General features: G+C 47.4%; 1 protein-coding gene across 2 annotated transcripts in view; it reads right to left on the bottom strand.

The window, feature by feature from the left end:
- Window positions 1-21,263, bottom strand: part of VILL (villin like) — a 37,596-nt gene extending 16,333 nt beyond the window's left edge. For both annotated transcript variants that reach the window (XM_039380755.1, XM_027733436.2), the window contains exons 1-6: window positions 20,704-21,263; window positions 7,531-7,612; window positions 6,290-6,364; window positions 4,030-4,226; window positions 2,062-2,170; window positions 1,628-1,738 (exon numbers count right to left, since the gene is read on the bottom strand). In XM_039380755.1, the coding sequence (XP_039236689.1) occupies window positions 1,628-1,738; window positions 2,062-2,170; window positions 4,030-4,226; window positions 6,290-6,364; window positions 7,531-7,599 (561 nt within the window). In that variant the 5' untranslated portion in view covers window positions 7,600-7,612; window positions 20,704-21,263. The remainder of the gene's footprint in view (window positions 1-1,627; window positions 1,739-2,061; window positions 2,171-4,029; window positions 4,227-6,289; window positions 6,365-7,530; window positions 7,613-20,703) is intronic.
- Between the last annotated feature and the right edge of the window lie 1,098 nt (window positions 21,264-22,361).

Here is a 22,361-nt window from a genome sequence, read left to right as displayed (position 1 = left end):
AGTCCTGACACAGACAACAAACTCACTGCCCCAGACCTGGAGCAAAGACTAAGCCCAAGCCACATCACCACAGCTCTCTGAAGCTTCTAGTGCCCTCCAAATTTAGCTATTAAGAAAGCAGATGTGTCTGTAGTGTCTGATTATTAACTAACTCTTAGGAAAATATTGCTTATTATAGTCGCTAGATGTTGCTCCCACAGGGCACAGGCGTGTGGGAGCCACAGCAGGTGTTGCCCGTGTGTGTGACTGTACATCAGCAGGTCCAATGGTCTTGTGGGATGGTCTGGGAGAGAGATGCACACACATGCTGAGGACAGTGAGGCAGGATGCTGCAGAGCTGCAGGACCCTGGGTGCCCCACAGTGACATTTTACATTTAAATGCTTCAAGTGTTCAAAAAACACGGATGTCTTCTGTGAAAAAAGCAGCATGAAATGTCAAGCAACTAATTAGGCTGAAATCCCCATTTTCCATTAAATTATTTTTTTCCCCACGACTCTTACTGCAACAGCTTTGAAAGGTGCCTCTGTTTATTAGACATGGGAAATCACCTGCTCGCGGCCTGAGATGAACCCAGTGGCCATCCCTCTACCTGCTCCCCCTCCTCTGTTCAGCGTTGCTTTATCTCTTTTACATTACCCACAGGATCTTCTCCTTTAGCCACGGAGCCCTGAAAAACCACATTCCCTGTGAAGCTTCCCCCTCTCTTAGCTCATCAGGGGACACCACGTGCAGAGCAGACCCACCTGCCTTTAAATGTTATAATGACAAGCTATGAGTTTGGCCACCAGCCTTGCTGATGGCCCACTGATATATCTTGCTGTGTTACATCTCTGTATCTTGGTTCCTCCATCAGTAAAATAAGGATAATGATCCCTTTGCAAAGTGCCTCAAGAGCTATGGATCTGACCTATGAGCACCTGGGTTATGTATTCCTACTTGTCTCATACTGACCAAGCTGGAATTCCCTGTGATGCTGTAAACAAAAAATTAAAACTAATCTGCCCTGGGGGTAGTCACTGCAGCTAAACCTGCTGGTGTTGCTGACTTTCTAATCCTACAGCATGCAAACTATAGGGCACAGAGGGATGGAAATAGACCTCCCCAGAGGCACCTGGATGACTTTCTGGGGAGAGAGCTAATGATGGGCCCACAATTGCCTGTGAAACCAAGCTGAGGTCTGAACCAGAAGAAAGCACTTCCATGGGCCTCTAAAACGAGCAGATGAGGAAGTAGAAGTTTTATCATTATTTTCTCTGTTTATAGAATCATAGAATCAACCAGGTTGGAAAAGACCTCTGAGATCATCAGGTTCAATCCTTGATCCAACCCCACCGTGGTTACCAGACCATGGCACTGATGCCACATCCAGTCTCATCTTAAAAACCTCCAGGGACAGTGAATCCACCACCTCCCTGGGCAGTCCATTCCAGTGTCTGATTACTCTCTCTGTAAAAAATTTCTTCCTAATATCCAATAATTTTCTTCCTAATATCCAATCATCTCAATGCTGCTGCTCTTAGTAAGATTTTCACTGCACAAACACTGAGCATTTTTTCCCTATTTTTTTTCTCTCCTGGTATTGAAAAATACCACCAGTAAACTAAGTGGCTTTGGCCTGTACTCACCCTGGATTTCTCAGCAATGCTGCAGCTGGGTCCATTCCACTGAATCAGCACTTTCCCAAGGTCCAGCAAGAAAACATCACCCTTATTGAAACTGTCCCAGGAAAGCGCTACCTGTCACGAGGAAATGGAACCATTTGGTAAGCTGAGGAGGACAAGAGCTGCAGGTGACAAATCACAGCCATTGCAAACCTGTCCCTGGGATGTAAGAACAGGTTTGCAATGACAGGCTCATCCTTCTGCCGCTCAGCTACTGGCTGAGCCCAATGGCTTCTCTCATGTAATACCAAACCCCTGGGTGAGGTCTTGAAAACTCTCCTGGAGTAGAAGTCTTGGGGCAGGGATGAGATATCCAGCAGGAAAACCTGGCTGAAAGTGGGTGTAGGAGGAGAGGCAATGAGAAATGATCCATAAGAAGAGAAGGGTTTTCTTCTTACCTCTGTGGCTGACACGTGCTTCTTCCCCTTGACATGGAGAAGGCGCTTGATGTTGTACATGTTGGTCTCCACATGCTTAAATCCTGAAGCCACTCCTCCCTTCTTGTAGCTGTTTTGTAGCAGAGAATAAAGAGTTAGAGCTGGTTAGAAAGCACCTTCCCCTCTGTCCTCTCAGAACATCCCAACATTTGGTGACAACTAAAAAATCTAGAGCAAAAATAACCTCAAAGTCCTAAAAAATGGACTGTGAAATGCTGTGTGGTCAGACCATGACTTCTCACAGTGTCCATCTCCCTCTTATGGGTCCTGTGTTGCTGCTCTGCATGGAATTATAGACTCATAGAATTGTTTGGACTGGACAAGACTTCTAAGATCATTGATTCCAACCAGTAAACATCCTGGGAGAAGATCAACAGGTAGGTGAGGGCTGGCAGTGGTAGCATAACACAACCAAACTGAAAATCCTATTAAAACCATGGCACTGGCAACTCAAAATTGAAATATTCCATAAACTTTTGATTAAAATATGAAGCAGACTTTGCAGAAAACAAACTTTCTGTTAATATTTGGTTTTCTCCAAAATAGTTATTCTATTAAAAGTAACTTAGATAGGAAACTGTTGCCATAAGCAGAACAAAATATTAAACAGGTACAGGGCTCTGTCTTTCTCTCAGACTTTATCCCCCAAATTCTTTCTTCCATCTTTGAACACACACCTTGCAACAGCCACTGTTAGCACTGCATCACATCACTGCATGATGACATCCCCTCCCTTCTGTGCAACTTTCACACCTTGACAGGACACAACTCCCCAGGGAAGCCCCAGAGCCTTTATAATGGATTTTGGACAAGTCTAACCCACTTCCACATATGCTAGACCCTTTTAGAAAACAGATCCATTGTTCATGCTACAATAATAATTGACATGATGTCATTGCCATTTATGGGAGAAAAAGAGACAATTGCTGTTTATAGTTTTTGCCATGTGGGTAATATATGTATTTTATCACAGCTTGGGAGAGACTGGCAAATATGGTCAGCCATGTGAGTGATTCACAGCATTTTAGACTTGTTTAAGATATCCACAGAAGGATGCTCTGGTTATTAGTCCACCTGCCAAGATGTGGAAAGGGAAGAGCTTGCTTTAATTTCTCATTCTGCCTCAGACTTCCTGGTTGACCATGGGGATGTGGTTTAGACCAAGACGAAGTCCAAATTATAATTATTTCAGAGGCAGACAGGTTTCCAAATAGACTGTTTATGAAGGTCTGAATTTCAGTCCTTCATTGTTCCTTACTCCTAGACGAGGTTAAAAGACCTTTTCTGTCTCAGAAAAGTTCTGAGGAAACTCATGAGAGGTTGTAGAAATGCACAAAGCAGAGGTATCTCAAAAGCCAGACTGGGATGGAGGTATTGACTCAGGATGGGTTTTCATCTGAATTTTTTTCAGCTGTTTAAAATCAAGGCACTTAGGCTGTTTATTGCCAAAGAAGACCCTTCTGGAGGAGAGCTATTGGAGTTCTTCCAACAACCCCAGCATGAACAGAGACCACAAGATTAGATTCTTTTAGATTACAGAAGTTCAGAGTCAAACTTTCCTTCCACTGCAGGAGTATTACTCCCAGTATGAGCCAAATCAGCACTTCACTTCAAGGTGGATATTAGTCTGAAGTGCCCTGAATGGGCACTTTAATCCAAAATGCGAGGAGGAGAGGAAGGAAGACCCCAGGGTGAACAAGAGGGAGGTTAAGATGCAATTACTGAAAATATCTGGGAAAATGACCAGTAGAGACACGATTCCAGACTCAATGTTACAAACAATTGTTTGAAAACGGGAAACTTTTGTTCTGAATTTTAACCAGTTTTGGTGCCGATACCCTTTTATTCAGGTTTTTTTGAAATGCTGATGTCTCTGAGATGTAGAAAAGCCACAACCCACCTCGTTGCAGGGTATTTTGAGCTACTCACATGATGCCGTTGCGGAAATAGCTCTGGAAGGTCTCAGACTCATGTCCCTGGACCTCCCGGTGCTGCACAGGGCTCCCCCCGAGCGCGTTGTCCAGCTGGGTGACGTACACGGCTGCAGCCCCCTGCTCATCCTGGGAGGAATCCTTCCCAATCCAGTAGTGCAAATCCACAGCGGTGCCACGAGAGGTTCTTTTGGTCTGGGAGAGGTGGGAAAGACAAGTCAGGATGAACTCACAGTCCACATATGTGTGTCTCAAATATCACTGGCCAGGGAGACCTGACAGAACCAAGTGACCACAGAGCTCTTTCCTACTTGTGCCCTTCTCCTGGGCAAGGGGAGAGAGGATGGAGCCTCAGATATTCCCTGGGAGCTCAACCTGGAGCTCTCCTTAACTAGGAGAGCATTTATGGATTTTGGGTACATATTGAACCGAAGGATGTTTCTGTCTGATATTCTTTCATAGTTCTTTATTGAGGAAAATTGAGGACCTGTGCAATTACAAAAATTAATGCGTTCAACCTGTCCCACTTTTGTGGAGTTTTATACTAAAACTTAGAGCAGATTCTTCTCATGGATCACCTTTTGAAATGTAATGCACACTCCTATTTATTTGCCTGGAGATACTACCCTTTCTTTCCTGTTGTCTTTCTCATGTATCACACGACGTAGTAACACAAACTGCATCGGAATTCCTGCTGACTTGCAAAACAGACATAACTCCAAACGAAGCTGAGCTGGTGTGTGCATGCTGAGATTCATCTTATTACAGAAAAACCCAACAGCCTAGAAAAAGGAGGCAAGGGGGCTGAGGAACAGGTGTGCTTAGTGTTACATGAGCTGTGCCAGTTATTTTTCAGCGCCTACTGTGTTAAACCCCATCGTGGACGCCTGGGAAAGGCAATAAAAGCTCATTTTGTAAGCTGGATTTGACACCGAGTTCTGTTTATTTGCTTTGTGCACACAGTGAAACACAGCAGAAGAACTTAAATAAAATACAACTCAGTTCCTCAGGCATAGATAATTAATTTGCGGAAAAATTGCTCCGTTCAATACATTGCTATTGAAGACGATCAAAGTCCCATTGTCCTGAGGACAACCCTTATTTGGAGAGATTCCAGTGAAGAAGCAGAATTCACAGATGACTATTTTTACCTTCCTGTCTTCAGGGGCAAAGGAGGGTATTGGGCTAATTAAGGGCTCTTCTACCTGGGGAAGCTGTTGCAACAGAAGCTGAGCCTGTGAGCATCAAAATCCATATTTATACTGACAACTCCTTGCAAGGACACCCATATCCTGCTCTAAGCATGTCTTTGGGTGGCTGCAATCAAATCGATTTAGCACTCAAAAGGTATCATAAAGGCATGTGCATGGTGAATTTGAGCAGGAGATCATCCTGTGGGTCCATCCCAGCCTGACATACGGCGGATGTGCACTTGGTTATTGTGGGATAGTGGAGGCGTTGCTGTCTCTTCACTGACAAGGGATGTTTGCAGGAGGGACACTCAGACCCAGGAAGTGGGAAATGCTTCTGGTTTCCACCATGTGGATGTTTTTTTGATACAATGGGATCTGGATTGCTCTGTGCAGATGAAGAGATTTGGAAGGAATCCTAGGAGGTGGGTGTAACACATCATCCTCCCACCGAACTTCGGGAACACAAGGCAGTTTGCACAGCCCACAGAGCAGGGCTGGTTCTCAGAAGTCCCTCATGCTTCTGCCTAACCTGGGTTCAGTTGGTTGCAAGCGGGTCTGGACCAAATTTGTGTGGGACTGATGACATGTCCTAATGGGGACATGAGAAGGGCTGTAGAGCCTCTCTGCTGCTTACATGACACACGACATGGAACACCTTCATATCTCACATCACCTGCTAAAAATGAGACCCTCCAGCTGGCCACCTCTCACATCCCCAGAAGACTCCCATAAATCATGCAAATGTGGGCCTTGATTCAGTTTGCCAGGAATGCACTGGCCATTCTTCCATGCCTGGGCATGACTGAGTTGATTAGAAGATAAACACTTTTAATGAACTGCTAAGTTAATGGTTCCCCCGGACTTCTGGTTTACTAAACAGACAGTGTTGTTGCAACAGCCACATTCAGTTCATATCCATGATTAGATGGTGAACACAGGTGCACAACCACTTTAACCCACAGTGCTTTTGCCATCAGAGAGGGTACCTAGGAACCAAGTCAGAGCTAAAGAAAAAGGGTTGGACCAGCTGCCTAACACAGACCAGTGTTTACTAGTCTTACTTACATGCAGAATGATGTAACAGTCTCCTTCAAAAAAGGTCCCATAAGCCTTTTCAGGTACAGGAACCATCTTCATATTCTGTAAGGAAATCAGTGTTTGGGTCATTGCTGGAACTTAAGGGCCAGAAGCTGATGTGTGTGAAACAGGACAACTGAGGTGCCCAAAACACTCAGGTGACAATCAGGGTTTGGAGAAGGATGAACCAGCAGTGCTGAGGAAAGGCAGAATTGAGGACACTGATGTGCCCCTCACCCCTCCAGACCCTAATTGCACACTTCCTCTGGCTCAAGTGCATAATTATCCAGCCATGCCTGCCCAGCGCAGGTGCCTGGATGTGCCACCCACTAGTCCACGCTCAGCTCCTGGGCTGGAACTGGCCCTGTGGTTCCCTGAAATTAGAGATATGCATTCTTCTGGTGTCCTGACTTGTTTCCCAGCATACCAGCTTGACCCTTGCGAACCCACATGGCTCTAATTACAGATCCTCTGGAAAGCAACTTAGTGCAGTGCTTTGGAGAGAAATGGAAAGGCAAAGATTGTGATATTTGGAACACAGTTGGAACTCCCATTTTGAAATGTGTGTTGGATCCCCTTCCCACTGTTCCCCTGAGTGGACTTTGCACCTCAGTCTATACCCACTCTCATTGCAGATTAATGGTTCCAATGTTCTTGGTGAACTGGGCCAGAGAGAGGCAGAATTGAGCACAGTCCAGCTCCAATCCAAAATCAAACACCTCCACAAGCAGAAGGTGAACTCAGAGGTTGCAGGATTTCTCCTTGCAGTGACCCAGAGTAAGGAAGACAAGAATGAAGTAAAAAGAGGCACCATGGAATGCCTTTGTCACAAAAATAAGTGTCTTCCCCGTGGCAGCTGCTGGTATTAACTAAGGCTACCTACGGATAACCCATCTTCTTGGCGAAACAGGGAATTTCTGGTGTGCTAAAGCAGTCTTGTATTGGTTCCCAAAAGAAGCAAGAAAGGCCTCTGGTTCTGGAGGAAGAGTTTCAGTCCCACCACATTCCTGTTTCCTTAGTCAATGTTATCATCCCCGTTTTACAGAGCAGGAAACCAAAACAATAACATGTGGAAAGTTTCATAGGGAGATATTGGGTCTTCTATTTCCCACTGTATCTTATCTGTAAGACCCTCTTTTCCCACACAGATTACTTCAAGAATACCTCTTCCATAAAACACCCCCCCCAGACATGCAGAGGACATGTGCCATCACTGCCTCTTGTCATACCTCTATGCCCCATATCTGCAGTCCCAGCTTCCTCTCGATGGTTGGGAGATTTGTGTCACCGTCTGTCATCCTGCGGTCTGAGCTGGAAGGCAAAGGAAGAAGAAAAACCAAAATAACCATATAATTGGATACAGCAGTAGGTGTGCTGGTCAGCTGGGCTCCTCTGACTCACTGGAGGTTTAATACATATCACTCACACCTCGATGTGTCTTTTTCTCTCTGATGACTATCAACAGTTAAGTGGGATGAACCCCCATTCCCAGGCTATCCATGCTCATGGGGGGCCCAGGAAAGATTGGATAGGATGCTGCTGTTTTGGTGGGGGATTATTTTCCTCCAATGTGAATAGGCAGAAAGGATTCACCAGAGTGCTGGACTTGACCTCAGTACTGCTTTGTTCCCACCATGGCATGAGGGATGGAGGTGTGGCAGGATAGTCCACCCTGGACAGACCTAAAATCCAATAGTGCATACTGTGCAAGCCATCATGCAGGCCATCATGCAAGCTACCACGCAAGTTCAGCTGCTGGCACCAGGCTCAGGTCACTGTCTTGGTGTTAAATTATGCTAAAACCATCCTGATTCACCAGACTTAGAATATGCATCCTTTTTTGAAACAAGATGTGACAGATAAGCGAGTCTGCGAGCTTGTAAATCTGTGACTACCAGTCCATCATCACAGCTATAAAACTTCCATATAGCAAATTCTTCCACATACTTCCTTGAAGTGTGGAGCCTCCCCTGTGAAGCAGGGATGCCTCTTCATGGTTACTCCCCAGGGGTTAAGAGAAAGAGAGAGATCTGCCCGCTATCCCATATGGTGAGTTATATCAATCTCTACTTAATGATTGTTTCTTTTGCTAGCTTCGATACAATTGCTTTAATATAATTGTTTTACAGTGCACTATATTACTTTGTTATATAACACTTTACTAGTAGATTTTGAGTTTTGGGGTTTTTTTTGGTTTGTTTTTTTTTTTTTTTTTTTTTTTTTTTTTTTTTTTTTTTTTTTTTTTTGCTTTCACACTGCATAGTAAATAATTCTGATTAGGATCTTTTGTCTGTTCACCTGTTTGTTAATTTGTCATAATAAGTAATTCATTTATATAAATCAATTTCTGTTTTGCCTTCATTAAAACCTGTGGGACAAAGCGGTTTAATCACACCTCTATAATTCCTTTAAACTGTTAACGCAGTCTGGGGCTAAGATGGGATTCAGCTGGACCTTAACCCTTCCCTGAGAAGGAGTTTAGAAAGCAAGGGAATCCTTTCTGCACCTCGAGACTCACTGGCAAGGCTCTGCTTTTTAAAACTTTGTCTAAGCCTTCCCCTCTCCTGTGACAGGAGGAGACAACAGCGGCCCTCCAGGAGACCTCCTGGACCAGTGGCTGGAGGTCAGGGCAGGTTCCTGGCCCCGGGGCACTGGGAGTCCAGGGAATGTAACCTTTCTTCTTCAGGACGAGATTCAGGTCTACATTAAGACAGGTATCTCAGGTATCTCAGGGCAGGGCACCAGGCCCTCAGCTCCATGAAGGTCAGTGGAGACACAGCCAGCACAGTCAGCAGAGCACATGGAGCGACCCAGTCCGTGACCTAGATGTCTATTTTACAGGTAGCTCTGCAGATTCCTAAGCTCTGCTGCCTGTATGGGGAAGAGGTAGGTTTCAGGTTGCCCATACAAGGGTGTCTGGGAACATTTGAGATGGTTTTGGTGCCTCTCTCGTGCGTGGAGGTCTCCCATCCGTCCTCATATCTTCCAGCAGAGAAAAGAAAAGAGGACCACCCTTAGCTATGCCCCCTGTTCCTACTGCTGAGCTTTTGCTCCAGAAACAACTTCTGAACCCAGCTTGTTTACACAGCAACCTCCTAAAGCAAATCAAATCCCAAACCAACGTACATGAAGACATGGAGCTGTATCCTAACAGAGCTGGCTGTCCCACAGGGCATGGCCAGTGCTCCCCGAGCAGCTCAGCTCTGCTGCAGCAGCCACGGGACAGGCTGTGTTTGCATAAGGGCAAGACCCATATCAGCCTTTCCCTTGTGAGTCAATCCTGCTCACAAATCAAGGCCCAGCCTCGAGAGAACACACGGCTCACTGATCCCTGTGCCTTGCATTCATTTGTCAGTGCCCTCCCTCGACTTGCATTTGCTCGTGACAGACCGAACGATTGTGCTGTGTTAAAAACAAAAACAACAACTCGATTGACTGCGTTTTCTGCTCTGTCCTGGGATGAAAAGGCTGCACTGACTGTGGGCCATGGCCTCTCCTGCTCTCCTCTGTTCTGCTGTAGGAAGCTACCCACAAGAAGGAACAGAGCTATCCATGGCTGCCCAATGTGGCACAGCCACTGAGCCACGGTGAGATGGAAGATAAAGGAAGCTATTGCACAAAGCCATGGAAGCAGCTTCTTCCGAAGGAGGGAAAGGACAGAGACAGATGGTCCCCTGCCAGAAGGCGTGTTTATTGTTTGTTTTACAAGGGAAGGGAGAGGTGTGCTGCACTTGGCACCATAAGCAGTGTTGGCTGTCCCGAAGAGTTTGCACACTAAGTAAGAGCACAAAAATTGCTGTTCTATGTAGGAACATTGGTCCATCCAGATCTTCCACAGCCCAGAGCTGCCACATCCTGGCTCCTTGCACAGGCAGTGGGAAGATGCAGGTATTTCCAGGGATGTTTTGAGCACTGCCCCAACACCTCTCTGTTAACTGAGCAGGGAGCCACAGTCTGGCAGCACTGGTAGCAGGAGTCAGACGTGCTCACTCCTTCCTGAACACAGATAGATCTGTAGGACTTTTGAAGACTGAATCTGTGTAGCCTTGTGTCCCTAGCAGGGGCACATTCAGCAACTTTCATCTCCCTCTCAGGTCCTCCAGATACCTTCCAGGCAAGAAAACAAATAGCAAGGACAAAAAAAGACATTTTTCGTCTCAGTTCCCAGAAAGGTAATTGAGACCCACACAGATTACACATCAGATCCAGGAAGATATTTCAGTGTCCACAGAGGAGATGAGATATACAGTGTTCTGGATGGCATCCTGACTCACCTACTGTGGAGTCCAGGGCTATCAGAACTGAAGCCAGAAACATGATCTCAGCTCAGACCCTTAACCAAAAGACCTCTCCTTTCTTTTAATGTTGCATTCAAAAGGTCCCTATCAAAGAAAAACCCAAGCGAAGCCTCCTCCCCTCAGCTATCTTTTTAATTTATTTAGGGTTTTTCCTTCCAGCGTCAAAACAGGCAGAACCTGAAAACAAAACCAGTGAAGAAGACGTTTACACTTGAAGGAGTGAAGTTTTTCAGCCACACCAGCACTGCTCCCTGTGGAAGGAGCAGGCGTCCTGCTTGGGAACAGCACAGGAAAGCGGCAGCTGGCCAGCTGTGAGACACAGCTGGATATCCCTGCTTCCCCCAGCACCCCAGCCTCTCCTAGAAAAGTTAACCTGGAGGATGCTGGGATTCCTCTGACTACAGGCAGCTGTGTTGGACAAAACTCTCTGAAAAGCAGCCAACAGGTTCCCAATCAAACCCATCTGACTCAAAACGGGGACCTTGGATCTCCCCGGCTCCTGGGGCTCCTTTCTCCGTCTCAGACTTGCCCATTAGTGTTGGTCCTCACTTTTCTGGGAAATGCTGTCCCTCCCTTCCTCCTTAGCAATTTAGCTGGGGGAGAGTGAATCACAGTCAAGGTTGGCTGTTTCTTTGGACTTTCCAGCTTCTTTCGGCCGGTGGCCAAGTCAGAAATAATAGCAATATGACTTATATAATCGAGCAGCTCATTTCATTAATGATTTAATGTGGGTTTTTAATCAGATGATCCCATAATTCAACTCCTGTCCAGACATAAAATCCAGTATTAATGGAGTGAAAACTTCCCATCTGTTCTGAAACCAGGAAGGGCAGAAACTTTTCTAATTTAAAAAGAGAAAAGTAAAAAAGGGTCCGTTAAGAGGTTTGGAAGGTTCACTGTCTGGGGCAGTTCTTGCCTCAGTGAAACCAGTTTTGCCCAGCACTAGGTGAAATGCAATTTGGCGAGAAGTGTGAGTCAACCACCTCTGGGGCAGGAATTCACAGGGGAAAATAACTGGTTATGGGGATGGACATTTGCTTCCTTGTACACAGACACAGCTTCACCTGTGAAGGGAGGAGAGGCACGTGTAGTTCACCTCTTTGCCTCCACATTAGTGACACTCAGCTGCACTATTTCCACTTCCAGGACCAGCTGTCCTGCTGCCACCATTTCCAGGGACTCTCTCCATGGAAAGAGGAGAAAAGTTCACACCATGAAGGTCGGCTGATAGGTGGCCACTGTGTAGCAAAGGCAACTTCTGGCTTGCAGCTGATCTGCTGGGTCATCACCCCTTGGTTAAGATGCTACAAATTAAGCTGCAAAGAACAAATGCTGCTGTTGACTGAGGGCGGAGGACTTGAAAACAGAACATCAGTGGCTGGCCTCTTGACTGGATGCTACTGTCAGGACAACCTGGAGCCTCCAGAGCTAAAAGCAAAGCCTTCCCTATCACAACTTAGGCAAAAAAAGCTGATGCATGAGGGCAGATGTGTCTCTGTTACACCCACTCCCCTTCATGCACTGCCAAAATCACAGCAGCACTCCTGCTTGCTAAACACAGTCCCTAATCCCCTCTCCCACCAGCACAGTGTGGGGAAAAGCTTTGCCTTCAGGAAGGACTAGATGACTAATTAAGTGTCAAGGTCACTCCCAAGGCTGGTTAATGATTAATAGTTGGGATGGAAGTGCCAATAATCACTGCTTCATTTTGTTCAGCCTGGCCTGTGTACGGAGCCCAGACCTAGCAGGACATTTCTTCAGGCAGACTCCGGCTGTTTGGGTGGGGAGGGAAAACCAGGACTCAGAAAGGGGGACAGGAGAACATTTCAAGCTCCCAAAGTACGTTTTGAATCCAGGCTGGTTTGGCTTGTCTGGGTTTTGGCGGCACACTTACGGGGCTGTAGTCACGGTAATAAAAAACCCCAGTGAAATGACTAATACTCTGTACAGCTTTGGGGAAAATAGGAAGCAGCTGTGGCTCCAGCCTTTCCAGGCTGAAAGGCCTAATTATTGGGAATACTTGGACTGGCATTAGATGAGGTAAACCAGGGCTGCTGAATTGCTTTCATTGTCTCCATTACAGTTGGGCATCTGGGCCCAAGTAGGTGCCATGTTTTGTTTGCAGAGCAGAGAGTGGTTAACTCTTGTTCTGCCCAGAGGAATGAAATTCAGTGTTGAATTACCTAGTGTGGCTCACCAGCTACAGCTTGGGAACAGTGACTGTCTCTAGCAAGTGACTGTCCAGAGTACAGCATTCAACCTTTGCAAGTTGTCTTTTATTCTTCCGTTGCGAGAGGAGAAAAAGCAGCTTGTACCTCACATGGAAGTGACAGGCAGGGAGATCCAGCAGTGGGGCTTGTCTCCTGTCTCATGTTGTCACACACTCAGAGCTGTAATACCCTCCTCCAACCCATGTTGGATGTTTTGGAATGTGGTGATGAGGCAGGGAATGGGATATGTGTTGTGGGGGGTGGCAAAAAAAGGAAAAAGCCCAGTCAGCTCATCCTCCTCCTCCAAGTCCAGTGAGGTCCAAGTTCAGGACCTCGGTGTGGCTGACATGCCAAGGAGAAAGCTCTGCACAGACATGCCTGGCTGACCACAGAAAGCACTTCAGCCTTGCTGGAAAGAGCTGTTGCCTGGCAGCTAAACTTACGTAAAACAGGCCTTGAAATAAGATGCTATTTCTGATCATGGTGGGCAATTAAACGTTGGAACAGCTTATTAGGGAAGCTGGAAGGCTTGTCTTTACTTAATGTCTTTAAAATGAGATGGCTAAATGGCCAGGATGTGCTCTCTGGGCTCAGCTCCTCGGGGTCTGTGACCACGAGCCCCTGCTCAGATGCTGCACTTCCAGCAAGATGCTCCCTCCCATCAGTTTGGCATTAAGGCAATAACAGGGATTGGCCCTCGTGCTTCAGCCACCTGCACTGGTCAGAAAAGATCCCCCATCCATGCTGCCAAATCATCTGGGTGAATCATGAAATGGGTTGAAGGGCTTTCTTAGATTTCTCTTAAGTAGCACTGGATTAAAACTTGAGATGCAGTATTGGATGGGATGACCTAAAACTGAGCTCACCTTCTCAAGGTCAATGGCTCTGGAGATAAGAAAGAACCTCACTGGTTTCGGGTGGGCAGGTTTTCCCTTTTTCCATGAATGGCTGCCAGGGATCACCACACCACATCTCATCCAAGCAGCTACCTGGCATCACAGGTGACTGGTATTTTCTGTTCTTTGCTCATGGGGCAAGGGTTGAGGACTGAGATGATAAAGTCGGTTTAGGATTAATGTGAGTGAAGAATTAAGAGCCTGGGATAAAAAGAACCACTGAGAGGATTTTATGTTAATGATGAGCTCTCAAACTGTAAGTGCTCTACAGCCCAAGAGAGGTTTGAATTCCCTATTCAGTAAATTCAAAGGATGCAGAAACCCGGATTCACCTAGCCAAGTAATTTCTCAGGTTCTGAAAGACCAATAATCATTCTCCCCTGTCTGACAAAAGCTGACCAGTGTTCCCTGGACCCAGCTGCTGTCTCTTGAATCATAGAAATTTACCCCATCTCCAACTACCATCCTAGGCATTACCAAGAAACAAACTCTCATCTTAGTGTGTCTTCTTATAACCTGTGCCTTCACCTCCTGTCCATTTCTGGCATCTCTGGCTTGGTAGCTGATACTTAGTCATTCCCAGAAAGCCACTGGGGCTGTGAGCTTTACCTTTCAGCTCATTGTGAGCAACAGGCAGGTGGACTTAACACTAATCCTCCAGTCCTTCCACTGATCCTTACATAAAAGCAAAGAACACAAGGAAATACCAGGTTACTGGGAAATACCCCCCTTCCCAGTTGCAACAGCCCTCAGCCTGTATCTCATCTGCCTCTTCAGATTCCTCAGAGGACATCTGATTTAGAAGGGAAGGCATCTCATGATTTATCTCCTCTCACTCTGACTAGTCCCTGCAGCTGCATTTCCACCTGTCATAAATTCTAGTTCAGCACCTCGCTCCATTCAGGAAATCTTGCTCATCTCTCCACACCTCTCTTTATGATCCCCCTTGTCCCTCTCTGTTTATCTCACTGCTGGTAGCATTCCAGCAGCCTGATCTTCAAGCAGATGGTCTTGGGAAACTGATTTGTAGGAGCAGGTTTTTTTTTTTTCCCAAACTGCTGCTATTTCTGAGTCCTCCCTCTGAAGTTCTAACAACCCACTATTTTTCCTGGGAACGGTGGAGCCGCATTGTCCCAGGAAACTTCTCACAATGTAAGAACAATGTCCTGACAATTAAATCAGGGAGCCAGCCACAGCTCCCAAGTCATGTGGTCTGAGTTTCCACATTCATCACTCTGGATGCAGAGCCCAGTGCTCAGCAGCGACTGGCTCTGGAAAGGGGAGAGCAAATTGGCTGAAGGTGGGGGACGGCAGCCCTTGGTGTCCTACAGAGAAGGTCAGGGCACCCACGCAGCTCTTGACTGACTGGTTTCTTGAAGTCCTCCTTCCCCAGGATGTCTTTGAAAGCAGCAGGCTCTCCCAGGCAGGCAGCATCTCTGCAGGGTGAGGGTAGCCCCAACAGACTCAGGGCTCTCAGAAGCAGCAGCAGAGGCTGAGCTACAATAACTTCTCCCCCAGATCAGTCCCTGTGACCGATAACAAACTCCCTCTGTGCAAACCCACCTCTCTCTGAAGCCCCGTGAGAAAAAAACAGAGGCACGGGAAGCTGTTAAAAGCCCTCTGCACACAAGCCCCTTGCAGCAGCATTGCCCTGGTGTGGTGCCAGGTGCTCTTTTGTCAAATAATAAACTCCAGCTTGGTGCACAACTACTTCAGAGGTATCCACTGCACCTCCACCTCCCCTCCGTGAGGTCTTTGAGTCAGTAACAGCACGGAGCCATCCCAAGGGAAAGGTGAGCAGGTAGCTTGCCAATTCATTAGGAACAAATCTCTCCTCTCTTTCAGTTCTTTCTCCCCTAGTGAAAGGGAGAGATTCCTGGCTCAGGACCAGCGCTGCATCCGAAGGCAGGGCTTCGTGCCACGGGGAGGGCAGGAGACGCACGCAGAAGGAAAACAAAGCTGAAGCCATTTTAATTCCTCTTCCTGGCTTCCAGGGAAATGGTTCAAGTTCTCTCTAACTAAGTTCTAATTACCCACCACTTCCAAGAAAAAAAGTTAGGATCCTCTCCCACATCAGCACTTTAACAGAGCATTATTTAACCTCATGGCTGCAGGTAAGGAAAACCAGAGCTGAGACATCAGGGAGGAGAGAATGTGTGTTTGTTCACCTGTGCAAGGCCTTCCTGAGCCCTGGGGAGCACCTGCACTTCAAAAGCTCACAGGAAGTATGTGACAGCTGGAAGTTGAGGTGAAACTCTCAAATGAAGGCATTTTCTCAGCTGAAACTGAGGAAAGGCCACTGCTTCCTCAGATTTAAAAGAGCCTGGAGGAGGGGCAGGAGAGGGAGGTTAGAGGCTGGGATTCATCCAACCCAGTTTCAGGTGTTTTAGTCTGAGGAGGACTGCCTCTTGGTGGTTTCCCTCATCCTGATGGTTGGTCTAGGGCAGATCCAGTGAATCTTGGTCAGGAGGGACTCACTGTTCCCTTGGTCCATGAGGGAAACTCTGGATGGAGAGTCCAGCTGGCCATGCTGCCCTCCAGCTCTCTCAGAGTGTGGGGATTCAGTCCCACCCACTGTGCCCCAAGATTTTTCTGGACAGATCTGTCAGTGTGAACTGAGACAAATACCTCAAATAAAATCTTGATTAAACCCAAGTACCAGTGCCCACCTGGCCTATCCTTCTCAAAAAACAAGTCCAAGAGTTACAATTTTTGCTGCTGCACGTAAGTTTCCTATTTATTGTAAGAATTCACACATGTATATATGTGCACACGTGTGTGTGTGCAAGATAAAGAACAGCTTTTCCTGGTGCACAGTTTAATGAGTGCAGTTCAATAAGTCCTTTCTCTCAGGACCTTTGTTTGATGGTGATGGAGCAGGGGTGCTGCTCTGGCTCCCCTCAGACCAGCCAGAGAACTACTCTCCAGAACATTGGCTTTCCAGTGGAAAGCAGCAAAATTAATATTAACTACAGAAAAGAAGGGACTGTTTCAGTTTTGTTCCAGTTCAGACCTGCAAGCGTGACATAAAACTTGGGAAGAGAAAACCAAGACTTTTGGAAAAAAAAAAAAAAAAGCAAGCAGGTTTCCATTCTGGATTGCAAACAAAATGACCTGGACCTAAGCAGGGTGCTCCATAGGCAACTCTGCATTTCCATTGCTGGCTCGGTGAGATGTAAAGGACTTTCTTAGGGAGAAGGTTTGTTTCTTGAGCTGCAAAGGACCTGTGTATGTTGGCTGACACACCTGTGATGAAAGACACCTGACTGGTGTCAAGTCAAGTGGGGACCAACCAACTCAACCCAAGCTTCCACTGGGACAGGGTGCTGAGCCAAGATATAGTTGCCTTATGTGAGCTTTAAGGTCATGGGAGCAGAGCCAGCCCTTCACGGGATCTCCTCTCAATGGAACACCAGCACCACATGCCTTTTTGGTAGCAGTCACCCCCACTGGTGTCATCCTCTAGGCCTGTGTTCAGCACCACGCACATGGCGTGTTTATCACTGTTTCATCCAGCCCTTCCAATCCAGGACAGGCTGTGAGGTCACTCTTGGTCCTCCTGTGATTTTGGGTGTGCCACTCAGCCTCCACCTGCCTCTCCTCACTCTAAGTGACTGCTCCTTGAGGAGCACCATCCTTCCCAAGATGGTTTTCAGTGTTTCTTCTCTGTTGTGGTAGGAAAAGGATCCAGGAAAACAATGGGGCAAATGGAGGTGGGGTGGATGACTGGGAATGATGGGAAGAGGGACATGGGGCAATAAGGAGATGTAACTTTGCCCCTGTGGTATCATGTGCTGTGTGATGGGTGGTGTTGGTACATCACCAATTTGTGAGCTAAACCCTGTGCTGCCCAGCTCTGGGGCTCCTGCAGCAAAGTCCCAGCCTGTGGAGATCTGACAGTCATGGAATCATAGAATATCCTGAGTCTGAAAGACCCACAAGGATCATTGAGCCTCACTCCCAAGATGTGCATCTGTCACTTGCCTGGCATAAAAAGTGAAACCAAGTCCACACAGGACCACAGCACGTGGGCATGGGAAGGGTGTGCAATCCCCTCTGGGCAGAAATGACAGCCAGTGTGAGGAAATGAAAGCAGAGAGAGCAGCATGTCACCTGCACAAAGCCAAATGAATAAAACATCCCTGGAAATACTGCAAACAGCCTCAGAAATAGTCATTCCTCCAGGACTGACTCTTGGACCCGGAGCTGCCAATGGGAGTTGTGTCTGAGCTCCGGGAAGGGAACCGGGCATCTGAAACACTGGGATGGGTGGGATCAGCTCATATCCAGACAGTTATTCCATAGCAACAAAGTACAGTAATTCAGGCTCTAGCACACTCCCAAAGGGAAGGTGGGTATCTAGGTAGTCCCTATAACCCAAAAAAGAACATGTTTTCTAGCACTGCCTGTATCTTACCCTGTTCAGCTGTTTCTGTAAGAGCAGTTTTAAATAAAGGGCCAGACACAAACCTATTCTTTCATGTCAGGGCATGGTAACAGGACATTTTTAGGTAGAAGAGGTTGACTGCTCTGAATAGCTCATTCCACAAGGAACTGCCCAGAATGGAGCTCAACCATGCAATTTAGCATCCCCCACGCCTCACGTCTTTGACGTGGATATAAGGTAATAACAAGTTCCACTGTTACTCTACCCAGCACTGCCTCAGATAAGTCTGAATAGGCTCAGATAAAGATGGATAAAAAATGGCAGGGTTTCTGTTTCAAGCAGAGGCCCCTGGAAATCAAGGCAGCTGAATCGGATGCACATCATCCAATGCTGGAAATTAACATTACATTGCACAGGACTTTTCAGACTGAAGGATACCAGAGACTTAGTGACAATATTCACCCCTTTTTGCATTCCTCTTACACCCAGAATGGGTGGAAATACAGTAGAAATGTATAATCATCCAAGATAAACCACAATTAGGCTCATTTCCAGGGCTGTATTATATGGAGAGAGAGCTCAGGAAAAGCAAGGTTTTAGTGAGTTGTGGGAGAGTGTATCCCCTTGTGACTGAATGATTATTTCCTCTGAGGGGTCAACAGAAGCTAAAGAATATACATGAATAAACAGAGAGTTGGAGCCAAGATATTTTGGGTGTGTCCACACTGGAGTCCTTCCTTGTGAAGGTGGACTTTTCATATATGGAAAGCCCAATCTGTGGGTTTGTTGTTCCAGAGCAAATTTCAGAAGGCTGCAAAAGAGCCCATTCCCTGTGACAAAGGAGGGACTTTGAGGAAGGTCAGTGGTGGCAAAGGATGGTCAAGGATGGCAAAAATGCAGCTGGGACAGGAGGCACGAAGGTATCACCAAGGCTTTGGCTGTGCCCTGAGCTCCCTTCACTGCACAGGGCATTTCAGGGCTCTGCTTCCAAGTGGGCCACCTTGTTTTTAGCTCTATTAAAACTGAGGAAAGGCTTGTGGTCAAATGAGATGATCCCAGCACAGAGCTGAGCCCCAGCATCTTCCAAGTATGGGGCAGGTGTCTGAGCTGATCTCCTCCTCAGCTGGGGATGGAACGAGCACAGGATGGGTGGTTCTGGAGGACCAGGCTGCAGGACAGATCCAGCCTGAGGTCACAGAGCCCAGAGTGCATCTCTTCCATGTCACATGTCCCACATCTCCCCGGGGGGCCCATAGCAGAAAAGATAACCTCCGGGCTCAAAGTCCAGAAAAACAGCTCCATGGAAAAGGCCAAGAGGCACCATGAACATCTCCAGCATCCCTGGCTATGAAAGAGCAGGGATTTATTGACTCAGTCTAACGAGGAGTCCCAAGATACAGGAGAAGGCAAGAGACCAGGGTGACATCGCTTGCAGCCATGGCACAAAACCTTTGCTCCCAGTTGGGAGAACTTGGCAACTGCTGACACAAAGTCCTGCCTTGGAAATAACATCATGAGACCCATGTGTTTGCTGGTGGAAATGGAGCTGGAGGAGGATAAGGGCATCCTGTTTGTGCAGGGAGGAGGAGGAGGAGGGGAGGCTCACCTGGCTGTGCCAGGAGGAAGGTGAGGGAGGGCAGTTGGGGCTGTTCTGATCTGCACCACTCTGGCTCCTGTCTGTCCTGGCATTGCCTCCCACCTGGCACCTCGGGGGAGCGGTGAAACCCCGCGGAAGAGGAAGGCCAATACCCTGTGAGTGTCTAATCTCTACTCTGCAGGCTCTAATCGGCCCTTTTAGCTGCGGTGTGTAAAGAGCACCTGGATGATTCACCCTCTAAGTGCTGCTCTGGCGGGGCCAGTTTGCTTCGGCTGCCGTAACACTTGTTTACATCTGTGCTAGGGCAGCCTCGAATGAGCGTGAGCCTCCCACAGATGCTAATTCATATCAGCTCTCCTTTGTGTTAAATATTTATGTTTCTAATAGGCACGCCTAAGAAAAATACTGGCAAGTAAAGCCTGCAGCTCAACTCCACTACAACTCAATTTTATCTCAGTGCAACTTGCATCTCAAACCAGCAGGACGAGAAAACACTCTATTTACAGAGCAAAGCAGCCCAGCAGCTCAGCCATTAGTAATCTATTGATTAGATGACAATAAAACCTATCGATGAGAACTTGCAAAGACTTTCTGTGGCTGCCTGGACCCAAAACCGTGCCGGAAAGGCAGACGAGCTTCCAGCAAATCCCCACGGCAGCAAAGCATAAAACAACCCAGGCCCAAAACAATGCCGTTAATTGGTCGTTGCACGAAATCAAAGCTGGTCTGTGCAGAGAGCTAAACGAAAAGCATGTGTCCTCAGAGCTGATATGGAGCCTGGATGGGTTCTTGGCAAGCTTGGCAAGCTGCTCGTTCCAACCCCAAACGATGTAAATCAGCGTGGGCTCATTTCAGTAGAGACATCCTGGCTTACACCAGGGGAGAAATTTTTTTAAAAATATGAAATGTATTACTTCTTTTTTTTTTCTTTGTTTCCTACTATCCCACTGAACAAAAGTCATTAAACAATTCTGGCCTTATTAAAACTGACGGGGGTGCAGGGAGGCTGCTTACCTTGCTGGAAAGTGCACAGTGTCCTCACAGGTCTCCCTTCTCCACCAAACCCAGCGCCTTCTCTCCTCTTTGCCTAGTTTCAAGGCACTTTTTGTTCGCTGCTCTGCTACCTTGTCAGCTCGGGAACAGCAGTGTTCGGTAATTCAATCCTCTACTTAACCGCAGAGACACTCCTACTCGGAGATCACACCCATTCCCAGGCTCAAGGGGGGACAAAGAGGGAGCCGGTACGGGAGAGTTTCAACCAACTCTCTGTTTGCATCAAATATCCACCAGCTCTGAATTCACAGGGCAGTAATGATTAAGTGCTGCTTTCATTAAAAACCTGTTTTGTCCAGATTTAAAAGGGCACAGGAGGAATTCCCCCCCCCTCCTTTTCTCAGTCTCTGCTGGACAAAGCAAGGTGTGGGGCTGCTCAGTGCCACCGTAACTCTTGGGACTAAGAGTTCCAGCTCCAGCCTCTGGCTCCGACTGTCCCGAATTTTGGCAAAGCTGTTCCGAGGGGGAAAGTGCTCAGGGAAGGTTCCTGCTCCTCAGCTCCCTGCAAGGCCGAACTGGGTCTCCCTGTGCTGGCAGTCTGGAGCCCTGGGTGCATTCAGGGGCTTGAGTGCCGTCAAGATTAGTGACTGAAATGGGAATGTAACAGAGCATTGGAGTGTTTAACCGGGCTGCCCTCCCAGGAGAAAAGTAATGATAAACCGGACAGCCCCAGCAGTGTTTGCCAGAGCCACCTTTGGCAGCAGGAAGCTGTGTCTGTGGATACTTGTAGCTCATTGCTGAGAAAAAGTTACCTGTGAAGGATGGCTGTAATACGCAGCCACTGGAAGCTGCCCTGATGCCACTGGCTGTGGGTGACCTGAAGATAAACCATGTCCTGTCATTCCCTGCTGTTCCTGCCTGGCATATCCATGGTGCTGCTCACTGCTGATGGAGGGAACATCCCCCTCTGGAGAGGGGAGGAGGTACCACTTGGTACCCTGTCACCAGCCATCAGCTCTGCCTTTGGGGGGCCCGGGATTGTGTCCATCTGTGTTTTGAATGTCTCCAAGAATGGAGACTACGTGACCTCTCAGGACTGGGAACCGTCCAAGTCCTTTCCTTACTGCACATCAAGCTTCTCTTGTCACTTCCCTAATTTTCTAGATTAACCCACACAATCTGAAAATAAATATGAGTCACCTCACCAGCTAAACCAGGTGTCTGAACAGGTTTAAACCGCAGTTTCCACAGACCTTGTGCACTGACCACTCTTATACCTGTGGGACCTGTGGTGGGAAGAATGCCCAAAATACCGGTGACATTAACTACAGACCGGTTGGCCACCAACCACAGGGCAGGGCTTGGACCTGCTTATTCAGCCTGGGTGTGCCCATATCTGAGAGGAACACTGCAGAGATCTTAATTCATGGTTAAAGATGCAAAACTGCCTCTTAGCAGGTGATTTCTCCCTTAATGTCTGCAGGCTACAGCTCATAAAACCCGTAACTTTCATTTTTCATTCTTTTCGTTTTGCCTGAGTGTCTTCCTCCAGTCTACAGAAGATGGGGCCCTGCAACAGGGTTTGCTTTTATCTTTGGAGGCCACCCCGAGCCCACTGCTGGCCCAGTGGTGAGGGTCACACACCAACAGCTCTGGTGGGAGGCGTTGGAAGATGGAGT

Source organism: Pipra filicauda, unplaced genomic scaffold (assembly GCF_003945595.2).
Source record: "Pipra filicauda isolate LSUMZ 115617 unplaced genomic scaffold, ASM394559v2 scaffold1_size10287979_pilon, whole genome shotgun sequence".
Classification (NCBI taxonomy): domain Eukaryota; kingdom Metazoa; phylum Chordata; class Aves; order Passeriformes; family Pipridae; genus Pipra; species Pipra filicauda.
The sequence above is the reverse complement of the archived record's forward strand: the minus strand, read 5'-3'. Positions and strand labels throughout refer to the sequence as shown.